The following is a 19,397-nucleotide window of genomic DNA, read 5'->3' as shown; positions in this document are numbered from 1 at the left end:
GCAACATCAGTATCAACTCAGTTTTTCTCTGTCAGATCCTGCTTGATGGCTCTGTACAAACTAACAAAAGACTCAGCCCACATCCGTCGTTGGTGTTCGGTCGAGGAATTGACCATCCCCTGGGTGGTGTATACCAAGGTCAACAGGGTGCGCTCAAAATCTTCCTGATGCAGGTGACCAATGTGGTGTGAAAGGCCAGAGATGAGCCTAAATACGTCTGATAGCTTCTTGGGAATGATCTCCTCACAGATGACTTGCAGGTTTCTTGTCTTGCGGAGGGAAGCCAGCTCAGCATCTCGCACTGTAAACTCTCCACTTGCCTCAAAGTTAATGCCAGTAAGCAGGATCTAGTAGAGGAAAAGAAGAACAACTAGTGTTCATTGAGGTTTATTAGCTGGTTTTACACCTCAGACACTCATTTATTAAGGATGTACGTGTCTCACCTCGAATAACAGATGAACGTCATCGAAGGAGTCGTGGAAGGTGGGGCTCACCACACTTGTCAACCCTCTCTTCATTTTGCTTACAGATGGGAATAGAGCTAGTATGTAAAGAGAGATAGATAGGGAGAGTAAGGGATGGTAGAAAACAACAGTTTCCCCAGCAAAACCTTTCCTTTCACGTTTATGTCTCGTAATTTACTGCTGTGGACCCAAATGGCTTCTTGAACCTGTTAAGCTGGAAATCCATGTGACAAGCAGTTAAAACAAACTCTGAACTGTCCTGGCACATGTGATACCCACTGGGAGATACTGCAGTTAATCTATGATATGCATTTCAAACGCTGCGATCTCTGACCTTACAGATGACTTCTATCTGCAGGCGATGAGACGTGACCTCAGACTTCAAAGGCAGCAGAGGAATGAAGGGCGGTGTAACACAGGGATCGTACAACAGGGTCCAGATGATTTCAGCATGCAGTGTATGTGGGCTTAATGTTTTCATGCTCACTTTCACAGCATGGGAAGAGCAGGGTGTCAACCACAACAAATCCTATGCGGTCTAAGAGAGCTCACAGGCGAAAACCTTTCCCCCTGTTTATGATTGGAGCATGAGGAAGTAACCATTACGCATTTGCCCAGACATTCCTCAAATACTATGCAGTCACGTTACGTGAAATACTAATAATTGTGCAGAAACAGAGCTCAAAACCTATATACAGCGGTGCTTTGAGCTAAATGCACAAAAATGGCTATATGCTAACATATACAAATGATCGGCAAGTACAATTGCTGTGTCTCGAATCTATACTACAGACAGATTCTAAGCAGGAAGCAAACCCTGAAGCCACTTTTTTGGCTCATGCACAGGGCGAGCAATTTTCATCCACATGACCGGCATGGGCGGCATTCTCGCATCCGGTATTCAAATTCCTATAATGCATCCATGGTATTTGCTCATGTCTTGGACTTAAAATTGTGCCCGAAGAAAATCGAGGGGACCAGCAACGTTTTTAGAAATCATGGTGAGGGGCAACATGAAAGTCTGTATGTCATGGAACTTAGTTCAATAGTTGCTGTGAGATTTTACATACAATCACATGAGGGCGTAATATAACATGTCAGGGGAGCTCTAAAGTCATTTAGAGTAGTCAGGACCATGAATGTTTAACTTTTGGTGAGTCAACTTCCGGTGGCACTAAAGAAATGGAGAAAGGAAATCACTGAAGGCAGAGGGTATGATCTGCTGGGGAACATGAATGTCTTCATTTCATGCCAATCCATCCAATATTTGTTACGGTATTTCACTCAAGACCAAAGAGGGGGAGCCACCGACAGAATGGCATTGCTATTCATCAAGGTAAAGAACTGAAAGAAAGAAATCCAGACTAGACTGGTGAGTCTTTTTTTTTTGGACGCTCACTACGCAAGTTGCGTAGAGTTCCGCAAATTACGCAGGAATCAATGTTTACAACTTCGATGAGAGGATGAAGCAGAACAATCCTCACAAAAAGAGAAGAAAAACACACCATGAGTGAATTGTGGGAACAACAATCAGGTAAACTTGTGTAGCACAGTGTTTAGAAACTGCAGCTCAGAAAAGATAACCATGGTGCGCGTGAACATGCGTTCAAATGCTTGAAATGCGTGAAATGAAACTCACTCTTTCCAGCTGCAACCTCTGTGGGGACCAGCTTATTTTTACTTTGTGTAGTCAAAGCTAATTGTATAATATTGTGAGGACTGGACTAATGACCTGCAAGGACAGTCAAAGCTCAGTGTTATATTTTATCACTATCCACACTTTAGATTTTCTTCAATTTCTTAATATTCACTTATCTCAAGATTCTATTGAAATTATTATATTTAATAAATGTTTGTTCAAACCCAACATTGCACTGGGTGTCAGGTGTGACTGTGTGGCGATGGCAAATGGTTTACACCGTTGCAGAAACCCCCCACTGAGTAAGGCTCTCTCAGTTTACATATGTTTAGTAGGAGAGAGAGCACACGCATGCATTGATGTGTTCAAAGCAGATTCACTGCAACCTTTCAGGGGCCAAGCCATTTGAACAGATGGCGGTAACTCTGCATGAGGAACTCATACAGACATAAATGCAGACAGACAGGAAGTTAACCTGTCGTGCACAAATTCAGGCCAGTGGCTGTGACTGTGCTGGACTGCGTTGTTTCGTGCCATCATTTGAACCTGCTGCAGTGCAATCAAAACCATACAGCTTTGTCTGGAGTCTAGTCTGGAGTAAAGATGACATTTGAAAAACTCAACAGCAATGTCTCTTTTCAGAAATCATGATGAAGGTACTCAAGATAATCCACACATTTATGTTGTGAGCAGTTTAATGTAGGAACTAGTTCCTAGGAAAACAAAAAAACAGGGCAACTCACACTCAAACTTTGATTGATAAATAGCATGACAGGTAAGAGGAAATCATTTTGAATTTGGGGTGAACTATCCCTTTAAGAAATCGATTAGCCTCCTTGCCATCCACTTAAATTTCAGGATCACAAGTACAACAAGTTGATGATATTTGACTAGACTTCTGCAGGATCTTTCTTTGTTGTTGCAATTTTACCGTTTTTGTTGCTTTTTCACACTTCTGCAGGATCAATTGATGCACTCAAGTCAGTCCTAATGTTTAGATAATGATGTCCAGTAATCCAAGTTCAATGAGGTCAAAAAGCTTGCACTATTTATCAGGATTGTCTTTTCCTTTTGGTGAGTCTGACAAATTAGTATGTTTATATATATTCTATTTCCTTCAAGCGTACCGATTACATACTCATTTCATAAATATCTGACCAAAAACATATTTCATCATATTTGCTTACCCTTCCATTGAAATGCATTACAGTGTGTTTATAATTGGAAGCAAATTGGATGAGCCAGGCTGAAATCACACAGTATTGACTGATCCTGAGGGCACATATTCTGTTGATGTACGTGGTAAAAAGAAAAATGAAGACCACGAGCTCGCTGGGCTTAGATCACATGGTGCATGAGCAACGTCACATGCTTGGCAGCTCCAGCTTGCAGTGAGAGGTCATTTTTTTAAATTAAAGGCCAAATGTGAACTACAGGTGATTCCAGTTCTTTTTTATGATGAAGTGCTTCTTATTGCTGCTTGGAGTCACTTCGTGAATTTTGACCTCCTGTCAATGGAGAATAGCCAGAAACAGAAAATGCAACCACCAGAATTGTTTCACCGTCGCCATCAGTGCATCATAACTTCTGTTCATGTTTTTTCATTGAGAAATGAAACCAAGAGAACTTATCAAATCACAAAAGATCCAACCTTTCTGAGATGAAAGGAATTCCCTGTCCGGAGCTGGTCTGAATATCTCACAGTATGCTTTTCATTCACTTGAGGATATGAGTTTCCTCTCTCAGATCACTTTTGGTCCCTCCCATTGTTTTCCTATTAGAAACAGGTGCAGATGAGGTCTGAACCTGGTAGCTTGATGAGAGTAAAAGTGAAATTTGCTGCCACTAGAAAGACACATTCTGTATGAGATGGCGATTATTTTATTCAATTTTAAATGTGTTACTCTTAGTATTGTTACTGAGAAAGAGGATTTGTTCCTCAAAACAAAGCGAGTCCTATGCATGACAGAGGATTGCTTTAACAGTGACATGTATGAGATGAACAGGTTCTCGTGTCCAATACATATAATGAGGTCATTCCTGTAACAAAACCATTTGCCGTTTGCTCAGAAAATAAAAAGACAAGGATTGCTATTACAACCAAACCAATAAACACTACAGCCAAGACTATTTCAATCTCTGCTCCATCAAATACTAAGGGTTTTAAAAATGTAAATATTTTGAAAGATCCAGCATCAAATTCATACAATTGAATAGAGTTGCCGCTAAATACTATTCATGCTCTGTTAAGGAACCTGTAGATACAAGAACAATGTTGCAATGAAACCTCTTACAGGCTGATACAAAACACGGAACACTTTGCTCTTCGGCACTAAAATACTGAGCTTCAGTTCAGGTCTTACCTTGAGTCTGATATTGGGTTACACCTGCTCTGATGCAGAAGTAGAAAAGACCAACGATGGCCATCCTCCAGGGCAGCATGGTGGCCTGATCACTCGCGCGATGCTAGTTGCATGTAACTGGGACTAGACAGGAGTCTCAACTTCTCCATCCACTGTGTTTCTGCCTGTTAGCACCCACTCCTCTTGCTTTTCTTCCCTTCTCTTACAGCACACCTTCCTCATCCCTGCTGTTCTCTCACTCCGTCTGTCCTCAGGGCTGTTTTCTCTCCCCCTCCCATCCAGATCTGATGTCTCTCTCTCTCTCTCTCTCTCTCTCTCTCTCTGCCCCTCAAAAGCAGACTCTCTTCTTATGCTTTCAGCTGGTTTTCATCAGGTTTACACACACTCTCATTTTTACATCATTCTCCTGTAACCATTTACAGGTATGTGTTAACGACACTTCATTGTCCTATCATCATCATCATTTTCATCTTTGGAGGCAACGTTTCTCTTTGTAGTTTATATTTCTTCTACTCGTTGTCTCTGAAATGTGTTTCTCTTTATCATCTGAGTACTTCATACAGGACTTACTTTATGTGCCCCTGTCTTTCAGCCAAAGCTTAAAATCGACTGCTTTCTTTTAATGCAACTCGTCAGTTCATCCCGTCATACTTATGCAAACTGTGTAATACACTCGTCACTATTCTCTGCCTCATTGAGCAGTCGTTTACAGGCTGTTCAGCCTTGGAAGAAGCTGATATTTTGTGTCTGTCGAACGTAAAAACAATGTGGGAGAACAAAGAGTTGCTTCATCTTTGCTTCTGTTCATGGACTGAAGAACTGATTGGGTGAGAGAGCATATTTATTGTCCCCTTGGAGCTGTGTTTGTGTACCTATAAGGTCAAAGTTAGTTTGGTCTCTCAGGGGGTTGGAGCATATATGTGACGGTGCCAGGATGACCTACAGCAACCAGCTCAGTTTATGTTCTTCAGGAGGACAAATGTGGAAAACTTACACTCCTAAGTGATGATTTCTAATTATACAATGCACACACCCTGAGTACTGGACAGAAAGCATATGCAGAACCCACAAAGAAAGACTTTGTTCACTGCTTGGCACAGCTCGCCTTCTCCACAAGCCTGAGGAACAGCTACCAGAAGTGCAACTCATTTTTATTTGTTTTAACACTATTTTAACATCAATTTCTTTAATTTGGGCACGCAGGCTGATGCCAACATGTGAGCACACAGCACACTTTTCTAGAGGTCAGTTCCGTACACCTGGCCCTCAGGAAGTCACGTGTTCGTCCGTGGAAGTCAGAATGGGACAATGCCTCAGACGAAGAGGCAGCAGTCGTGCTGCTGCAGAGGAATGCAGACGCAGACTGGGCTGAAACTGGCAGGAGCCCTGTGTCCTCTGGGAAACCTCCAAGAATTACAGCTGAAGTACTTGAACAAACATATTATTCTTTCAATAGGTAAATTCAATAAAAGAGTTATTCTAGGCTGTACCCCAAATCATTTCCTTTCCTAAGTTGGTGTACTGAATGACTTAATGGTGGCTAGAGCCCTGTGTTATGTCACCATTTTATCCAATATCCCCATGCATAATGATGCAACTGCGTGTAGTCTCCCGCTGTTTACCACAAGTGGGACTTCCCGTTGGCCCAATCTAGAACCCAAAGTAACTATTTTTGGTGAAAATAACATATGCCTTGGGGATGTATTTTGGCACAAACATAGATTTATTTCAGTCAGTAGCTGAATGTCAAATGTCAGGTTTGACTGCTTCGTTTCTCCGTTGATACCGGATGCTGAGTCAGGGTGCGTTGAAGTGATTTAGAAAGGAATTTCTATTTTCCAGCGATACCAAGCATGTTAGTGTGAGGAGCGAGCAACATAGAAAGTCACACTGTTGTCATTTATTTACCTTCTGTTCATGTAGCTATTTTCTTTTTTTATTAATTGAAAATCTATCTATATTCTTATAACTAACTTTTTTCAAGCTGTTGTGGCCCTTAATGACACTATAGAGTGCATTTAAATACTTAACTTTTTTTTAAACAATTATACATCACACGGTTTGAGTTTTCCTCTATTATTTACATATAAAGGGCATTCCACCAGTTTTACACATGGAGTTCAGTTTACTCGTCATGAGGAGTCCTACAGTGTAAAGTTTTTTCAAAACAGTTGTTGGCTGTGGAGGCAACCCTTGACCTTTGGACTCAGTGTGAAAAAAATAACTAGAGATTTTACACATTTTACACAAGTTACAAACTGGGTATTGAGTTTGCAAGATGGGACCGGTTATCAGGCAGAAAGGGTCTCATTAAAGACAATTGCATCATGGGAAATGTAGGTTCCAAGCTTTTTGGTAGGTACCAAAATGTAGACTCTTCCTTTGATTCTGCAATTTTGACAATCTTTTTTAATAAAATCAGTTTTTCACAAGGCTCCCAACTTTATCGAAGTGCAACACTAAATCACTGATGTCCCAATGTGTAGATAGATGCAGTACACATTAGTTCTGCAACGGATCATACAACTCACGGTTCAGATCGTTTCACGGATCACAGTCACAGGTCGGATCCGCACAAAAGAAAAAAGGGACCAAATATAACTTTTAGAGATGTCTGATCATGTTTTTTTGCCGCTGATACTAATTGCCCATCATTGATGATCCATATTGGCTGATAAGGATCCCTTTGTTGTTTGATTATACAGCTGGTCTACAAGGATCCAGACTATCATCAGTCTTTAAACCATCAAAAACTCTAAAAGTTATCCTTTTACTTTGTTATAGTCATCTATAGTGTTTATTTTCTTCATAAAAACACACAATTCAAATGATAAGGAAATAAATGATTTTTTTTTAAATATTTACATATATTATATAATAAATATAATATTGTCATTAGTAGTTTAGTAGTCATAGTTGATCTCTAATATTCATGTTGTTGTGAAATCTTCAAAAACTGGATTTATTCAAGTTTCTCACCAGCACTAAATTTTACGAGATTACGCGTGAACACATCATGATAACGTTATAATTGGTTGTTTACAGTGTAACATTATCAGAGATCGGCCACTCGAAAAGCATAATTTTTACTTAAATAAATTTTACTTATTTTACTGAATATTGACGGATAACGATCATCAGTATAACTTTATTTCACTCTGTGATGGTTAACGATTAACTGTTAAACCGCGATGTGGGGTTGCAGTGGTTACACCACGAGTATTATATACTATATCTCACACTAAATCACTAATGAAGGCATAGAGCCTAAATGCAAATGCACATTCGTCAGATTATGTGACACAGTGTATTTTCAAATGCTCTCATGGCAATATTGTACTGAAAACACACAATGGGGTTTAGAATTAAAGAAAAAATAAAGAAATCCTAAAACCTGTAATAGCTATACCTATCCACTAGATGGCAGTATTTATCTGCTTTTACTTTCATCTACAGTGGCCTGTCTCACAGTGATGGACTACCCAAACACTAATAAGATAAGTATGGAAATGTATTAGTGATGTGAACATGCATCAATATACATTGGTACTGTTTGATTTCAGGTCGAAAGTCTCACTTAACTCAGGAAAGAGTTGAAATTTGAATATTTCTCTAACACACAATCTTTGCAAGCTATTGTATAAGTTTCATTTCAACACATCAGCATTTCCTCTGCTAGAGTTTGGAGATATTGTATGCAGCATCCACACACCCTGGGCAGTTGCCATTTCACAGCCTGGTACTGCAGACATCCCAGATTTTTCACAGACCATCTGTCATCACGAGGAAGTTGTATTGTGTTCTGCTGTCTTCAGGCCAACCCAGTTTATGATCCGTTCAGCCACCCTCCTGCTTTTGGAATGATGCTAACTTTATCATTTCTGACTTCTGGGACACGGTCCCCCACCAGATCTTTCGCTGGCGTAGCAATGTGTCACAGAGTCAGGCTGTCAAACCCTTTTGTCCATCTGTTCCTCATAGACACAGAGCATACGAGCATAGCCGTGACTGTAATTAGCTGCATGGTGAAGTTCAAAATCCCCACAGCTGCAGTCGAAACGTGACTTTCTGGGACAGTCTGCATCAAAATCGCAACCGAAAATAACATTGTGGGAACAGAACAGACTTTGTGTTCTGGACCGAACACAGTTACGGTACTTGACCTGCGTTTTGGCTTTTGGGGTTTAAGTTGCAACACAATATCCAGGGCATCAAAACAGCAACTGCATTGTTTCAGAATGATGAGAATACATGTAAGTGGTCTGATGGTATTCCTTCTCTCTTGGGTTTTAAGGAGACACAAAGGCAGTCTGAGCAAGAAAGAAAAAATAAGTTTAGCAGCTCTTTGTGTGGAAATAAATTACAGATGGTTGATCCGTAGAGTAATTATATATATGTTTATGTAAGTATTTTCATCCTCAGGGAAGATGGTTTTTTTTATTGCTATTCACATCTAGGACTGGCGTAGTAAATTAAAATAATTTAATACATTCTACATTTTTTGTCTTCATTTTTAAAAACAAACCGTGAATGCCAAACCTAAAATGAAATTAAAATGACAATTAATTCCGTCATCAAAAAACAATGTACTAAATGTGAATATGCAAATGTAAACTGGGCCTCTCAATGTTGACTGTGAATTTGAATGAGCTCCTTTAAATTTAATACAATATCTCACATTTTTATTTCAGTAACAACAACCTTTTCCTCAGATTTTTGTGAGACCTTAAGTTTCAGTTCAGAAAGCACATTACTGTACATGTGTACTGGTAAGAATGAAGATGCACATACGGATACCAAAACCTGTCATTTGAAAAATACAAACTGTTTTTTATTCTATTAAATTTTGTCACGTACTGCACCATTCACACACGGGGTAAAATACATTTTAATCCAACCGAATTGAACCTGAACTATTTACAGTAAATGTGTCCAGAACTTCCACACTTAAATATACTTGTTTTCTAATCATTAAATATACTTTTTTTGCATGATTGCTTATTGTTTCATCCAAAGAAGTTAGTCCAAGATATTAATCTTGAATGCTCAGCCTGCAGACAAAGACACAATCTGCCTCCCATTCTGGACCCATCGCGCCTGAATCCTCCTCTTATCTCTGAGGACGACAGATGAGCTGTCTGCAGTGGCAAGGCCTTGAACGTGCGCCTCATCACTCACATTCAGTTCTCAGAGCCTTTGTTTGAGTTTGTGTGTGGACTTTTATTAGATTATACTATGCGTGTCTGCAAATCCTCCTAAATAGTCATTTATTTCCTTTTTACGCACATACAGTATCCCTCTTCCTCCACACCCTCTTCTGCTACTTGTGCTTTTGCCGTCTCCACTCATCTGCCTCAATCTTGCCATTTGCCATCTACCTTCAGCTGTCGTCCTTCGAGATCGAGAGGAAAAACGTTGGGTTGTAGCGACAATCACGCAAAGTCACGCACGAAAATTTTTCTTTCAGTACTGCATTGGGAATACTTCGGTTTACAACCCGCTCACTTCCATCCCTTTGAAGCGAGCCTCGTTCCACCTTAAGCTGTAGTAATGGCTCCATAATCTGGGCAAGTGACCATGGGGCTCTGTTTCAGGCTGCGAAGACTCTTGCAGTTCAAGGCCATTACCCCTGTTTTAACTGCGGCTCCCGCTGGGAGCTGGGAAGTGGGTCTGCGTCTCACCCTACAGGCCAAAAAGGAAATCATTTATTTAATCATAAAACTAAATAATACAAAGAAAAATAAAAGGAAATGGTGAGCTACGCTCTGTAAGACTACTGTGTACACATTCAAATACTTTTATACATACACACACAAGCAAACGTTTTCCTTGTGCAGGCATGGTCACACTCTCACACAAGCCCAATAAAATGCCAATACGAACAAATTAGACTATGAGGCAGATGTTTAGGTTGTCTCAGTTTATTTGACATGGTGATCAATATCCTAATGGACCTAAGTATCATTGAAGTTGCAATTAAGGCTACTGACTTTCTAAATGAGCCCTTTCACAGGCTAATGGAGATCATATTTGTCCCCTTTAGTTTATTGTCTCCTTCATTCAGACTTCTACCTCTAAACCACTTGATCTGAGCTCTCTCGCTCTCTCTCTCTCTCTCTCTCTCTCTCTCTCTCTCTCTCTTTTCCATTTCCCTCCTGCTTTCTAGCCATGTTAGTGGCATGACATAGGGATGCCAATGACGGTCTCAGTCAGTCCACCACTCAAGTCCAGACTGAAATATCTCAGCAATTACTGGATGGACCGCAATTTTCACATAAATTCACACAACAGGATCAATGCAACTTGAGATCCCCTGACTTTTCCCAGTAGTGCTACCAAGAGGTTGACATTTAGTTTTTCAGTGAAAGGTCTCAACACCTTTTGGCTACATTGCAATGGATTGTGAACAGACGTGCCTCCCTCAAACTGTAATAACTTTGGTGATATTTTAAAGGAACAGTGTGAAGCATTGAGGGGGATCTATTGTCAGAAATGGAATATAATATTAATAAGTATGTTTTCTTAAGTGTATCATCACCTGAAGATAAGAATTGTTGTGTTTTCGCTACCTTAGATAGTGTTAATATCTACATACGGAGCCGCCGTGCACTGGCTCTATATCGGGACATCTACATTTTCACATTGGCCACCACAGTTCACCTACACGCTGAGCACACAGGAGAAGTTTTAGTTGGTTGCAATCGGCAACCTCACCGTTGCCGGCAAATCATACGCACTGACTTCATGCAGCACCGTCATCAGATCAAATGGATCAATACTTTAGTTTAAGGATTTAGCAGGATGAATACAAATGACTTTGGTGATCCCCAGACATTTCATCTAGTGCCGTCATCAGGTCAAATCTCTAATTTGTCCAATACTTTGCTTCATAAATAGAGTTTAGCAACCTAAACGATTTAGTTGTGGAAATTTCTATTTCTATTTATGACACTCGCTTTGGTGTTTTGTTTTTACATTATAAAATGTAAGCGTGCTAGCGTACAAGATGGTGATCATGTTAAACATTCTACCTGCTTCACATCAGTATGTCAGCATTGTCATTGTGACTTTAGCGCACAGAATTTAGCCTTCAGCTCAAGTATAGCCCCGTGGAGACGCTGGCATGGCTGTAGTTAGTCTTTCCTCATATCTTCTTCCACTGTGTGCGAGTCTTACTGAACTGATCTCTGTTTCTGTGCAACAGGTACAGTGTGACCTTGGGCCTTATCTTGTCAATCTGATGGCTTTCTTTCTCGGGAACCCAGCACACTTAAGAAGGCAACTCACTCAGACCTTCCTGTGAGAACATACAGGTACAAGCAAAGCCCAAGCACGAAATGATTTTAAGCTGGTAGAATTGAGATATAGATGTGAAATGATTGTTTTCACAGCTGTGCACTTGGCGCTGATGCTTTTGGCTGTAGTGAGTGGTATGTACAGTATCAGGCAAGCTGCGCTCATGAGGGGGGGAAAGGTGCTCGGAGTGTGCTTTTACAGTGAACAGGCCAGGTTGTGCTGCAGCGTACAAGGGCCATGAGATGAGGGGTTAGTTGCAGGTGATTGATGGTGTTGCCTGCAGCGCTGTCATTGAGTAATTGACCTGAAGTCATCCGAGTTGTTAGTATTGAATCAAGCATCTGTAATGAAATCATAGACCCAGGCAGTGCTAAACGCAGGGTTCCAGCTCTAATGCAGCCAGAGTGAGTGAGGAGGTTACTGCTGCACTCGTGTTTCATGTCCCTGCGTGCGGGTATCCTGGTTGGTCTTCAGTGGGTGACACAGAGGTAGTAATAATCTGTAATATCTCATCAATTGTTATATATAACAAGCTGATTGACTGTGTTTTTCCCCAAAAATGATTTACAAAATAAAAGATGTAATGCCGTGTAAAGAAGCATGTAGACAGTTGTATAGATGGATGCAGTATTTGTAAAGTGGTAGAAGAACTTTAATATTCTTTTACTTTTACTACTAAAAGTAGCAATACTATAGTGTAGAAGTCCTCTATTCAAAATGTTTTATTAAGTTATAGTACAGATGTATTAGCATCAAAATATACTTAAAGTACCGAAAGTAAAAGTATTCGTTATGCAGACTGGCCCATGTCACAGTAATACTTGTTATTGGATAAGAATTATAGATGAAGTCATGTGTACATTGCTTTAATGTTGCAGCTGGTGAAGGTGGGGCTAATTGTGATGACTTAATGTATTGCTGGGTAGCTTGTGAATTTCCCACAACAATCAGTAAAGGCATATCTTAACCTAATAATAATACATCATCATTTATGTGTTGATTATATTTTGTATTGTTAACTCAATCTGCAAAGTAACTAAAGTTATTAGTGAAATGTAGTGGAGTAAAATGCACAATGCTGTCCACCACTGTTCATGGGATATTGAGAAAATGCAATCATTGAAATAAATGTAAAAGTACCTGTTTTGTAGTCATAATGGCATGAACGTCAATGACTTATCAGGGTACAATGTATCAAACATAATACACGGACACATTTACAAAGAGAACATACAAGAGACAGCAGTGAATACAGTACATAAAAGTCCGCAAATATATGTTCTACCTCTGTTGATTGTTGATGCTGTATACAATACTCTATCAGAAAACAATATTTACAGAAGCAAAGTAGATGACGAATAATGAAAATGCCGCACTTGGATGACTACACTGGCCTTGTGGCGAGACTCATTGTTTTACTGGAATCAGATTTGTGCAGTCTCAGGGATAATTCCTCCGTCACATGCAATACAGTCTCAATCAAAACAATAGTCCCGTCTACAGCAATGTTGGGAGGGTGGCTCACTGCCTCTGTGGTCTGACCACCAACTGTGTCACGCACTAGAAGGATGGTTTGGTTCAATTTGTAAGCAGGTATTTAGTTCTTTGTGGTATTTACCGAAAATGACCGTCATGAGCAACCCGCTAAATTTAATGGCCTCAGGGAGCAAATTGCTCCACTTCACTTTTAGTCCTTTTCTCGCTCTGCAATTCTCATATGCAGTGCATTATGCATCATTTTTAGGAACCCACAGGTGACACAAGGCAAGCAATATAATATACAAAATAAAGAGTACATATTGATTTAGCAGGGCGTCAAAACAGTGTTATAACCAATAACCAATGGACACCATGGACAATATGTCTCCCAGTTGGCATAAAAGCCAAATGGTTAACAATGTGACTCATGGTTTGTCAAAGGTAGAAACAAGGATATGAGCAATAGACTGATCGTAAGAACAGGATCTCTGACCTCTGGATACACATTATCTCCTGGCAGGAAACAGATCAATGCTGAGTCAATGGGAAAGACTGCCGCATCAATTTATATTACAGAAAGACAATATTTTCATCAGGCTACAAATTGAAATGAGGATATTTGTATTGCAGATATTGATGGATACAAATATGTTGCCAGCTTCCAGATACAGCAGAGCTGCACTTAGCGAATAGATAATGCCTAATTCTTTACTTGGTATGTGTGTGTAATTTAATGGAGATGAGGCAACGTTACTTCTGTCATTCTTCAAACATTATACTATATAACTGTAACTTCATTGTCTGGAAAAAACAAACAAACAAAGCAATGATTTCTTTGTGTTACGGCCTCATCTGATGCAGAATCTCATTAATCAGAACACTTGGACAGGTTGTTAGTTACAAAGAGGGTCGAACACTTAAGATAATGATTTCAAAACATACTGCAATGTAACATGATGGCCAGATTAGGTCTAGGTTGTAGTAATTATGAAGATTATATGTCATTAGAATATATGTGGACCAAAATGAACAAATGAAGCCAATGATTCAGTGTCTTCCAGAACAAATTGACGACTATACACAATGCAATAACTTTCATTTCATTATTTCATCTCCTTTTCTTTTTAGGAGGGAGGGAGTAGTGCCTCACTACAGTATCATTAAAGGATTCCTGTGCGTTGTTGTAGCTCTAAAGGTATTTGTTTTCGGTGGATCAATTAACCCATGGGGGAGCCGTGACATTTCCTCTCTGACTGTATCTACATAGACATTAGCGGGCCCAGAGAGCTACTCTATTGGTGTGGTAGTGAAAGGTGATATGGGGGAGCAGCTGTTTGGTCTCCACCTCTTGCTTGGGCTGCCTCCCAGCAGCTGATGTGCGTGTGTGTGTATACACATGTGGATGTGTGTTACAGAGAGCAGTGTTCACATAAATCAACCACTGTGCTACAGATCACCCCGCATCATCTTGTTGTCAAACCCGAACCATGCTTTTGTTACTTCACATTTTCCATTTTTATTTGGATTGTAACTCTGTCCGTTAAGTGTTCAGATGAGGTAAAGAAAACAGAGAAATTACTCACACGTGTACATTTGTGTGTAGAAGATAATGGATTAAATGATAGAGCTGATTTGAGCCATTTACATGATTTAAGGACAGTGTCTGTGTAATTATGTAGAATTTGTCTCTGAAGAAGTCTGGAGGAAGTAGTTACGCAAGTTTCACTGTCTGTTTAGACACAGACTGCAATAAAATCCAGACCTCACGCTGCTTAAATCAAATTCTGCCACAACCTGGCTTCCCACCAAGTGCATGCTGGGACTTAGTCCAGACCCCTGTGACCATGGATTTAAAGTAAGAAAGAGAATAAATAAAGGAAATCAATTTTGCCACATTTGTAAACTAACTTTGGTTTTTCTTTTGTCTGTGTGCTAAAACCTCAACATGTTGGAAGCAGTGCAGGAGAAATCAGAACTTGAAAACTATGTAAATAGCGACTGAAAATATATCTGCAGCTGTAAAATGAACTACTTTAAGTCCCTTTCGCACATGCAATATCCCTGAAAGGTTGAGGATCATTTCCTGCATGTGTTCTTGGGAGCAGGGATCGATACCAGTGAAATCTGTATCGACAATTTCCCATCTCAAGACCTCTTAAGGGAAAATTCTCTTACGGCTGTGTTGTAAATGAAAGCAGTAACACTGAAGGGACAAGCATGTAAAAGACGCTTATACGTGAGCAAGCGATCCAATCAGAACACTCCGCCGGTGACGTATTTGAATCTGCGACTTGTTAGTTTAGCAGAAAAAAACTTGTCTGGCTGACTTTTTGAATAATAAATACATTGGCACCAGACAAAAACAGCAACTTGCCCACCATGTTCCTAAAAACAATGAGGGACCTCTTCCACCACAAGAACATCCGGCCTTGCCCTATCTTCTGCTCCTTCTCCTGTTGAGTTGTAAGGCGGTTGGCATCCACACGTTTTGCATAACCACTTTTCCGTTAGGTTAACTTCACAGATATTAATAAACAACACAATAATATACTAAGGAAGAAATGTCATGTTGTCGACACACATTCCTTTGATTGATTGTCTGTAACATTCCCAGTTTCAGTACTGTCATTTTGCTGAGTATTTCCATGGCAGTTGATCATTATGAGGATATTCCTGTTGGAAAGTCTCTTTGTAAATGATTTTCACTGACATTTTGACTTGATTTTTTGGGCTTCAATTAGAGCCAAATGTTCATCATCAGATGAAGTTATTATATAATTAGAACAATTTCCCACACATTTAATAACAAAGCAGTCTCTGACCCGTTATACTAAATTAGGTAACTCTACAGCTGAAGACAAAGCTTGTGGTTGTTAGTATTTGGGGGGAAAAAGCACCACTCATAATGTTTCTCTATCCTTAAAAACAGACCCAATGACTTGAAATTCTTATTAGAATAACAAAAAAACAGAGAAATGCCTTATAATATCATGCACTGCATTTTGTAGTAACAAAGTACATTTATTGAGGGAAATGACTTTTTGCTCTCTTAAGACTGATATAAAGCAATAAAGCTGCTGACCTTCCCTACCTGCTGGTTGTGCGAAACATGATCAACACTGCAGGTATAGAACACTTTATAAAATCAGGCCATGCTTCATCTGCTGTGAAACGCTACCGCACTCCTCTCTTGCTGTGCCGAGCTCTCCGCACCAGTCCTCCTTAAACATGATGACTCTCACCCAATGCACATTAGTCTTAATTAAACTAAAGTGTTTTCTCGCTCCAGAGTGTATCCTCCCTCCTTCCGCTCCTTCACTCCTCCAACCCTCCCTTTTCTGTCCTTTCCTAGTTTTTCCCCTCCGTCCTTCCAGCAAAGCTTCATCACATTTAATGACTTGGTTGACGGGACTCATGGGAGGTGCAACCAGTTTACATTCATTTATTCACAACTGTAGGCAATAAAGAAACAGACTTTCAGTTCACAAACCAATGAGATGTTTCCAAGACATTTGCAATGACTCTCTACTGTAAATCACTGGCTCCATTCTCAGTGTGTGTAAAGCCTGGTACAGATCTCCCGGCTCTTGTATAGTACCTCAAGTGAGTATGGTAAAACTCTTCTGCACTCATATCATGTTTATAAATAAACATGTTTGACTGACAATGGTTTGACATATTCACATTCATATTGGGTTTATGTATGAAGAATGTAATGCATTTTAAACTGAACTTTAAACAGCAGTGGTTCCAAGACTTTTATCTATAAAGCACCCCGTTGGAAGATGAAAATAAAAGTCTGGCAATATTGTATATTTTGTCAAGATACAGATATACATGAAGATATTATTGTATCGTCTTCCTCTGTAGAGCTCCTCTATTAAAAACAAATCAAGTACAAGTAAGCCACACCGGGACTTGTTGCTTCATTACCATGAAAATGGGAAATGTAGTTTATTTTGAGTCAACATAGTGTTTCTCCAAAAATACTCACTACTACATCAAATGTGCAATAATCCATCTCTTAACATTATCCCCAATAAATACACTATTTGTTCCTGTTAAAGTATAGATAACTTTAAATAAACATAGAGCTGTTTTAGGAAACTATTTAACCTTTTAAATAACCTGTAATTAGCATTAAATGTATTAATGTAAGCTATTTTTAGTGTGTAGGTACGCTGTGAGGGCTTCAGACAGGGTAGAGAAGTAGGCAGGTATTGAGAGATGGGTGGAGTTACACATATTTACTTTTTCCTTAATGCTTATTTTCATGCATGTTTCCCTTTAGTGTCTGTTGACAGTGAACTTGTTTGAAAGTGTTTGATTGAGGAGCATTGCTTCTTTTTCTTGTCTTCTTCGCCAACAATCTGTCCATCTTGTACTTTCCTTGTCGTTCACTTCTTAAATGAAGTCTGTTAACCTGCATCTAGCTAACCATGTCAGCCTCAGAGAAGTCACGCTTATTCATTGTCCACAAATGTATCAGATTACATGTCCCCTGTAGATGCTTCCCACATTATAAGCAGCAGTGGGAGGGTGACCTCTTTCATACACATCACATAATACATTTTGTGGAATTCTTGCATGGATTCTCAAAATAGATAACCTGAATATAAACACTGACTCTCATTATCTGTGGCTGGTTTGAAAACAGAAAAATACCTCTGTTCCAGTTTGGCGCTGTGTCCGCTGGCTTCCTTCCTGTCCCTGACCTCAGAGGTCAAGGCAGCATAATGAGCGCGCTCTCCAGTTTCTCTCTCTCCTCTGCGCTGTCCTGTCAGTGCGCCTCTTGCAAAATATCACCGTTTCAAAGTTGTTCCGCTTATGCTGCTTCAATTCGACCCCCTGACTGTGACTTTTTCCACTTGTGTATATTCAGGGGGCAAACGCGTGACAGTGACTTATGGCGACGGGGACACAGGACTGGCTGCAGAAATATCACTGATTATGATCAACGTTAACGCACAACTCAGCGTTGTGTGTGAAAACAGTCATATGTCAACGTCTCACAGGGTAATGTGCAGTACGCCGCATCCGAATAATGTTTGTCGTCTCGTGGCTGATGCCATCTACGCCAGACACCATTGCCCTATCCACTATGCTCCCCCATAAGATTTAAATAATCACATAAGCTTGAGTATTAAAAAGCGTCTCAGCCATACAGGAGACCACAATACCTTTTGGGGAGCAGAGTTTGGTAAACCTCATTAACGTTGCCCAGAGAGAAAAGCCCTTTTTAAAGCCTCCAAGTGGACTGTAAAAGGGACTGGGTCAATAAAGTCTTTTTTTTGTCTATATACAGGCTGTCAGCAGGTTCTCTCTGTTGAGAGTCACTTTTGATTTAACATATAATCCATTCTAATACAGAGCGGCGAATGCAGAGCAGTGAAGCTTAAGCTCTAACTTGAAAGAAAACCATTTGCCAAGGAACTGTATGGAGTGACTCCATTTAGAATGTCAGTGCACACAGTCTGAGAGTAAGATTAGGTTTGGCAGCGCTCGCTCTACTACTGTTACTATTTTAATATCACATCCAAACAATCACCTTAAAGATTTTCATGAAAACAAACCCCATTTTTGACATTTGACATTAAATTAAAACACCTCTTTTTGGACCATTATCTCTGTACATTGCATACTATTTTGATTATTAATACTGTAAACCCTTGTCGATCCCTTAGAAGATATATTTTGCACATTCTTGTGTAGCTCTTCACACTTTTAGCATTGCAGAAATGTAAAAAAAATATTATTTTTATTGTAACTTTTTCTATTCTATATGTATTTTTCTTGTCTACTCACAAATAAACCGAAGCAAATTCCTTGCAATAAACCAGATTCTGATCCTGAAGTCGTTTTTTTATTGGTCTGCTATTCTCACGCTGGATTCAGATTGTCTATGTACTGTATGCACACAGGAAATTACACTTGCATGTAGTTCAGCGCAATTTTATCACATTTAATATCAGCCTTACTGTTTTCTGTTCACTCATTTTTCACCGTATCAGCTCGAAAATCCTACTGCTGCTTTATATTAAAACCATTCAACTGGGGGGAAGAAGCCACAATATTTTGTACCTTTTTTAGACAGTGGACCACTTTAAATGTTCAGTTCAGTCAATTCAGTTGTGCTTCTGACAAAGTAACTGCTCA

General features: G+C 39.7%; 1 protein-coding gene across 1 annotated transcript; it reads right to left on the bottom strand.

Moving 5' to 3' along the window:
• Positions 1–17: 17 nt before the first annotated feature.
• Positions 18–4,545, bottom strand: LOC306698223 (protein FAM180A; the record flags this gene model as incomplete). Its single annotated transcript, XM_079162441.1, has 3 exons — positions 18–347; positions 444–541; positions 4,467–4,545. 3 exons carry the CDS (start codon positions 4,543–4,545, stop codon positions 18–20), a joined length of 507 nt encoding a protein of 168 aa, XP_079018567.1.
• Between the last annotated feature and the right edge of the window lie 14,852 nt (positions 4,546–19,397).

Source organism: Pholis gunnellus (assembly GCF_910591455.1).
Source record: "Pholis gunnellus genome assembly, chromosome: 7".
Lineage (NCBI taxonomy): Eukaryota > Metazoa > Chordata > Actinopteri > Perciformes > Pholidae > Pholis > Pholis gunnellus.
Note: the sequence above shows the minus strand (reverse complement) of the source record. Positions and strands in the feature narration are given on the sequence as shown.